At 62.0% G+C, this 7,209-nt stretch overlaps 1 protein-coding gene across 1 annotated transcript; it reads left to right on the top strand.

Moving 5' to 3' along the window:
* Nucleotides 1–407: 407 nt before the first annotated feature.
* C8H20orf204 (chromosome 8 C20orf204 homolog) lies at nt 408–6,239 on the top strand. Its single transcript, XM_063402220.1, has 5 exons — nt 408–787; nt 3,739–3,873; nt 4,126–4,188; nt 4,292–4,438; nt 5,285–6,239. The coding sequence occupies exons 1-5, from the start codon at nt 785–787 to the stop codon at nt 5,444–5,446; spliced, it is 510 nt and encodes a 169-aa protein (XP_063258290.1). The 5' UTR covers nt 408–784; the 3' UTR covers nt 5,447–6,239.
* Nucleotides 6,240–7,209: the final 970 nt, after the last annotated feature.

The raw sequence follows: 7,209 nt of genomic DNA, 5'->3' as shown, positions 1-7,209 counted from the left end.
GCTGCAGTGTGCTGTGGGTCCCACTTCCTGGGCAGGCGCATTCTCACCAAGCTGAGCAGAGCTGGATTATTCACCATTTGTTCTATTTCTTACTCAATCACCCACATTCAGCTCCTCAGTGGAGCCTTGTTGCTGTCAGTTCAGTTTTCCCCAAAATTGATACCCACTGAGTCAGGACAATTTCTGTGCCTGGGCTGGGGGTGAGGTACAAAATGCAGAGGGGAAGGAGGAGAGGGCTTTGATTGGAAGCACGGGGACCCTCCTGGTGTGGATATTTTGGGGGTCTCACCCTGGACAGTCACTTCTGCCATGGCTCGGTGCCGTTGTCAGTGTTCACCCACTGCCGTCTGTGAATCCAGAGTGAAACAATCGCCCCACGCCAACAGAAATCGAAACTGCGGGGGTTCGCAGCACAGCGTGCGGCTCCGGGACAGGGACACGCGTGGCTTGGGATCCCCGGGTGGGTGCGAGCAGGGGGCGCTGCCCCGCCGGCCCCTCCTGGGCAGGGGGTCCCTGTCCCACCCTGCGCCGCTGCCCCCGGAGCGGGCCCGACCCCGCAGCCCGGGCACGCCGCGCTCCCCTCCGCGCCCGGGGGGGCCGGGGCTGCCTCCCCCGCGGGGCCGGGGCTGGGCCGGCGGCGGTGCCGTGTCCCGTCCCCCCCCCGTCCGCCGGGCCCGTCCCCTCCCACCGTGGAGCCAAGTTCAAACCGCGGGCCCCGGCGCAGCGGGACGGGGCCGGACCGGGCTCCCCGGGGCCGCCGCAGGGGCCGCGCCCGCGGGGCTCCATGGTGAGTGCGCCTGGACAACTCCTTCTCCCCGGGACCCCTTTCCTCTGCTCGGGACACCCCTCCCTGGAGCCCCCGACAGACCCGAGGCCGCCGCACTGCCGGGATGGGGCCGGCTCTGCCGGGGTGGGACCTGGGACCTGTCGGGAGGTGACTGATTCTCCTCAAATGGGGCTTGGACCGGCCGGGAGAGGGGCGGCTCCGTCCGGGAAGGGGCTCGGACTGGTCGGGATGAGGCCGGACCGCTTGGGAGAGGGCTTGGAGCAGCTGGAATGGGGCTGGGCTGGGCTGGGTCCAAATGGGACTTGGATCCTTAGAAGGGTCGCGATGGGACAGAGCTGGCAGTCCCTGAGGAAGGGGCTCTGGTCTGCCCGGGGAGGCTGGTCCAGCTGGGATCAGGCTGCTGTGCCTGGGACGAGGCTTAGACCTCGCTGGGTTGGGGTTTGGATGTGGCTGGTCCTGAGGGAGAGAACGGAGGGTCTGTCCCTGCCTTGGGGCTCTGGGTGGTGACAGAGTAGAGGTAGGAGGGAGTCAGGGATAGAGTCTGTCTGGCTGGAAGGACCCGGTGACCCCGGTGGGATTCCCAGGCTGGCAGCAGGAGTTGCCCCTTGCTGCCCTGCTGGCTGGGACTGGCAGGAGTGCCAGCAGGAGCTGCTCTATCAACAATGGTGATTCCCCTTATCTCCTCGTATTTGCTGGAGGATTAGAGAGAGGATGAGATTAGTCGTGCCTCTCCTGCACTCGTCCTTCCCAAGGCTGCTCCTTCACTGTCAGCTCTCCCCTAGGAAGGGAAGTGCCACCTGCCTGTAGCATGTTGCTGTGGGATGCGGGTGAAGGCAGAAGGAATAACCCTAAATGAGCTGATGAAGTTTTCCTCCATCCTGAAGTGGGAGAATTCAGGAGCAGGATTTGTCACCTCAGTCTCCCTGCATCCACCTCTGTCACTGCTGCTTCCCTGCTTTCCATGGTGGGGGGGAAGCACCTACAGCACCCACTGACCTCCTGCCCTGGCTGTTTCCTGGACTGTTCTGCGCTTCCTTCCAGGCTGAGCACTGAGCCCAGGTTTGGCTGTCTTGGAATGCTGGAAATGGTGTGCTTTCTCCTGAAACTGGGTCCCAAATATTTAATAAACCACTTCAGGGAAGTCATTCCCACTTTCATGGTAAAATTGCACAGCCTTGCCTTCCCGGCAGAGGAGACCTCTGGAGAGTAACCCTTAGACTTTGGTCAGGGTGTCCTCGTGGGAGCAGTGCTCTCCTTTGATGTCCCCTTTGATTATACCCTTGGCTCTCTGCTCAATCACCTCTGGGGCAAGATCTCCCTGTGGTTTGCAGGGAGCAAAGCCAGCAGCACAAGGAGCTCTTCCCTGCCCTTCCCAGGGGCACAGCTCTCCTGGAAGGTGTGTGCTGATGAGGGGTGCTGAAGAGCCGAGTGGGATTTCTGGTGGTTTTGCTCCTCTCTTTGCATGCACCTGTGCTGTGAGGTGATGGTTGTGTCTGTGTGTTCCCAGAACTGTGCTGTGTTGAATTTTGCCTCATGTTAAGCCTCCAACACTCTCACTGAGCTGCAAGAGAGTGGGAAAAAGTTTCCTCCCCTTTTTGGAGCTAGGTCCAGCTCAGGATTGAGTAGGGAGCACAGAGCAGGTGTGGATTTTACAAACGAACCTCCCAGGTTCTCACCAGAGGACAGATGGAGTGTGCCTGGGCTTGGAAACCTGAGGGAAATGTTTCCTTCTGGCTTCTTGGAGTAGAAGAGCAGGTACAGGTGCTGGGGAAGGCAGTGACCCCTGAGCTGAGGTGGGGAGCAGCAGGCACGGGCTGCAGGCAGAGCTGTGGCCCCTTCCCCCTCGCTCCTGCTTTGGCTGCAGTGCAGGGGTTGCATAGTTGGAAGGAGCTGAGCTGCTTTCTGCCTGCCCAGACCTGACACCTGCGGCACGAGGGTTGTTTGGGAGGGGGCTGTGTTTGAGGGGGACTTTTCCTGAAAATGTGAAATGATAGTAATGCCAGGATGGGGCCCCAGGGCTCTACCATCGCTCAGCAATGTGGAGACGTGTTGAGCTGTTGGGCTCCTTTCCTGGCACAAATTTTGAGCTCCCCATCCTCACTCTGCTGCTGCTGGGCTGCTCAAATATCCCCAGTCCTGGTCACTTGAGCTTGTGCTGGCTTTTCTTCAAAGGTGTGGGATACACCCCTGCCTCGGAGGGTCCATCCACCCCTTCCCTGTGCCAGCTCAGGTGTCAGCACTCGGGGTTCCCCGCTCTGCAGGGGCCAGCGTGGGGCTGTTGGGAGGGTTTGCAGCCAGGAGGTTCAGCATCAGCTGGGATGTGCTGGTGAGAGCAGATGCTTGTGCTGCTTCTGTCTGGCTTGGGGTGAGGGCCCCTGAGCCTGGGATGAGCTGCGGGGAAGCTGGGGAAATGCTGTATTAGTCCCATCCATGCAGCAGAGGTGAATCCTTTTGAGGGTGTTTGGATCTGTTTGGGCTGAGGTGTGGATGTTGCTGGTGGGGACTAGACAGCTCCAGCCTCCAGCTCCTCTCCAAGGAGCCCAGCACCTCCCTCTCTGCTCCCCTTGGGTTTTGGCACTTGAGATTCTCTGGCCTTAAAATGACACAAAGTAGGGGTCTAGTGGAACCATGCTGGGGCAGAGAGCTCCATAGACTGACACAGGTCCCTGGCATAGCTCTGTGTCAAGAATCCACCTGCTGGTATGAGAGAGGGCTCTGTGTGTGCCATGGCAGCGCTGCTGGGCTGAAGCTGGAGCAGTTTCCCAAGGGCTTTGCTCCAAGGGGAGATGGCTCATGTGGGAGGATGCTCTTTGGAAGGGGGGACAGTTGAGGCTCCTCCATCGCGTGTTGCACCTTCAGGTACAGGTCCAGTGGAGCTTCTGATTAGGGGTTGAAGGCAGAGCCCGGGACATTCCTTAATCCCCAGCTGACTCTGAGCCCTTCCCTGGCAGATTCTTCCCCGGGTGCTGTCCTGTGCTGTTCTGCTGCTCCTGCTTGTGGCCGTGCTGGGCAGAGGCAGGAGGTGCAGCATCGCCAAAATCCTCCGGCAGTACCGCGCCGTCATCTTCCATGAGCTCCAGAACCTGGTGAGCCGGCAGGGCTCCCCTGGGGCCAGGGCTCTGCCTGGGGACAGGGCTCTGCCTGGGGCCAGCCCTGGCTCTGGGGATGCTGCTGGGCTGGATGCAGCCCTGCTGCGGGATGTGGGGAGGGAAGCTTAATATGGAGCTGGCTGCTTTGCCAGTGTTGAGGAGGGGTTTGTGTTTACATGGGGGATCTTTGCTCCAAGTGGGAGGCACTGATCCTGCGAGGTGCTGGATCTTCTTGCTTTGTTTCTCCAGAGAAACCTGACTGGCTCGGTGTACAGGAGCGGGAGGGCTGGGCCCGCCTGTCGCTCGGACAAGGTGAGCATGGAGGGACCCAGAGCTGGGGCATGGCATGGGCTGAGCCCCCAGGCAGCCACGGAGCCTCCCTCCCTGCCTGGGGCCCTGTGCTTCTCCCCTGCAGGACCACAAGATCCTGCTGTCCATCTACAACATCAGCATGTCCCTGCGGGAGGTGGGGCCCCTGCAGGGCCCTGAGGAGCTGGCGGTCTGGAGGGTGGCCAGGAACACCAACTTTGTGCTCCGGGAGAACTGCAGGAAAATCAGCAAGGTAGGAAGCCCTCTACTTCCCAGCCACGTCCGTGGCTCCCCATTCCCAGGGCTGTGGGCAGACCTTGCCTTGTTTTGTGCTCTCCTGGCTGCCCACGAGGAGTCTCCAGGCTCTGCCTGCTTCATTCGGGGAGCTGGGGAATGCTGACTGCACATCCATCCCTGGGAGCTTGGGAATAGCCAAGGGAGGGAAGTTCAGCTGTGGCAGTGTGGGCCAGGCTGGTGGGGTTTTACCACTGGCTCCCAAGTGGGTTTTTCCTGAGGGGAAAGGCTGAGGGGAGCACAGGGCCTTGTCCTGGCGGGATGCTCTTCCTGTGGGTGCCTTTACCCTGTCCTGCTCTTGCTCCTGAGTGCTCATAGGCAAGAACCAGGATTTCTGCCCTAAGGGCTGCTCTGGATTCCTCTGCTGGGGAAACCCCATCCAGGAGGATCCCTATGGCAGCACCAGCAATTCATCAACCAGCAGGGAAAACCAAGGGCAGTGGAGCCAGCTCCCAGCTCTGCCTCACCCTGGCACAGTGCTGGGACTGTCCTCCCTGCCACTGCTGGAGACACTGGCTGGGGACAACCCTGCCTGGTGTCTGCTCATGTGGGATGGAGCTGCTGCCGCTCTGGAGATCTGATCTGGTGTCTGTGGGTGTGCTGTGGGGTGCACGCTGCCAGCTCAGACAGGGACACCCACCCTTGGGGACTCTTGGGGACCTGAGACAATGTCCTTGCCATAGTCATGGGCAGTTCGGCCACCTCAGCCGTGCAGAGCCTGTGTGGTGGTGGCTTTTGTCCCCTGACTAATGTCTCTCTGTGCTGTGGGGGGGTTCTGCACCCTCCCTGGGCACACGGACGGCAGAGCCCACCCCGCCCGGCCCCGGCACTGCCCCGGCGCGGGGCTCCCGGCCGCGGGAGGAGGCAGCGGCTGCGGGAGATCGGCAGGAGGGCGGAGAGGCTGGCGACCTGCTGGGAGAAGCTCAATGCCCTGCACGCACCCCGCCGAGAGCCCTGGGACTCGTAGGAACGCCCTCGCAGCCCGCCGGGGATGTGCTGCTGCAGCACCGGGGCTGCCTGTGCCTCGTTTGGGACCCTGGGACAAACTCAGCCCTGAGGGCACAAGGGCTGCTGCCAGCAGATGCCCAAGCTGAATTCATCCTCCTGCTCCAAGCGGTGCCCAGGGAGCGGATCCACCACCCGTGGCTGGGGCTGGCAGGTTGGTTTGCTGGGGGATGGCTGTGGCAGAAACCTGGAACACCAGAAACACTGGGAAGAAGAAGGGAAGGAACCAAAAACAGAGGGTGAGGTGTGGATTCTTAGTTGCTCCTGGCCCTGCAGCACCTGCTGCTCTCTTGAGGACAATGGGTGTGTTTGGGGGCAGAAAGAGAACATGTGGCTCTGGGGGCTCTGCTGGAAGTGAGGCCACAGTGCATCTGCAAGGCTCTGAGGTCACTGGGGCTGTGGATGGGGACACGTGTCCCTGAGGCACTGCTGGCATCTGCAGAGCAGCTGGGCACCCACAGCGGACGGGGAAGTAAAGGTGCATCACTGGGCACCTGGGGAAGCCTGGGGAGTTCCGATATCCAAAAATCCCAGGCAAGTGTGGGGGCTTGAGGCCAGGCTCAGCCTCGGTGACAGGCAGCACTGTGGAGGGACCTGGCTGCTCGGCACTGTGGGTGCCCCAGAGGGGGGGAATGGTGGGGTGTGGGGTGAGGTGACGTGAAGGGCATCCTCCCTTGTCACTGCGCTCTGCCAGCACCCCGTCTGTGGTCTCCACTGCTCTGTTGGGTGGCAAACAGCCTCTGGGAAGCCAGAAATAAAACCTCTCCTTCCCTGGAAGTACTTTGGCTGCTTTATCTGGTGATCCAGGGGCTCTTGTGCTGTGGATGGAGCTGGCACAGTGCAGGGTCTGGCCATGAAGCCCAGGCAGAAGCCCACAGCAGTGGAGGGCACAGTGGCATCCTGCCTCTGCTCACTCTATCTGCATCCCTTGTGTGGGCTGTGGAAACCGGGAGCTGCTTTTTTGGAAGGACATTTCCCCTGGAACAACATCCAGGAGGGTCTGCAGTGTGCCGCTGCCTCAGTTTCTCCAGCCCGCCTCCGCCCGTGGATGCTGTCCCGGCCCTGGGAGGGGATGGCTGCGGAGGACACGAGATGGCAGCAGCGGGCTGTGTGTGCTGGGCGGGCCGGGCACTGCCCACGCCGAGCGTTCCCATGGCCACACCGACATCGCCGGCCCTCGCCCCGCTGAGCCTCGGCCACCGACCCCTGGGGGCTGTGGCCAGGGGCGCGCTGAGCGCTGCCAGCGGGATACGCCATCCTCCCTGCCCGGGAGGAGGGGGGGGCGGCTTTCCATGGGGGGTTCTGGGGCTCAAACTGGGAAGGGAGGGGATGGCAAGGGATGCTGAGGGGTAATTGCCCACCCTCTGCCTCTGGGAATTGGGCTGGGAGGAGCTGGAAGGGCTTCATAACCAGGGATGGGTGGGAGAGAGCCCTCCCTGCCCTGGGCACATCGGGGTCCCTGGGGTGCAGCAGGGTGCAGGCAGGACTGGCTGATTTGATGGGGCAGGACAGGGACGCTGGTTCTGGGGGCAGGACAGGGGGTGCAGCCTGGGAATTCTGCTCTTGGGGGGTCCCTGGAAGATGCTGTCTGCCCGGCATGGGGCAGGCTGGCCCCAGGGGCCATCCAGGGGCCACAGCTTAGCACAGCCCAGTGCCAGAGGCCTCCTGGGGCTGTGCTCCTCCCGGCTGGCCCCTTAATGCCTGGGCTCCTTCCTCTCAGCTCCA

The sequence above is a fragment of the Prinia subflava genome, chromosome 8 (genome assembly GCF_021018805.1).
Source record: "Prinia subflava isolate CZ2003 ecotype Zambia chromosome 8, Cam_Psub_1.2, whole genome shotgun sequence".
Lineage (NCBI taxonomy): Eukaryota > Metazoa > Chordata > Aves > Passeriformes > Cisticolidae > Prinia > Prinia subflava.
This window is presented reverse-complemented; position numbering and strand designations above follow the sequence as displayed.

Bases quoted from the DNA above. Each gene is read 5' to 3' on its own strand.
- C8H20orf204 (XM_063402220.1), top strand. The intron at 4,189-4,291 runs GTGAGCATGGAG...TCTCCCCTGCAG, and splicing joins CCGCCTGTCGCTCGGACAAG to GACCACAAGATCCTGCTGTC. The intron at 4,439-5,284 runs GTAGGAAGCCCT...CACGGACGGCAG, and splicing joins ACTGCAGGAAAATCAGCAAG to AGCCCACCCCGCCCGGCCCC.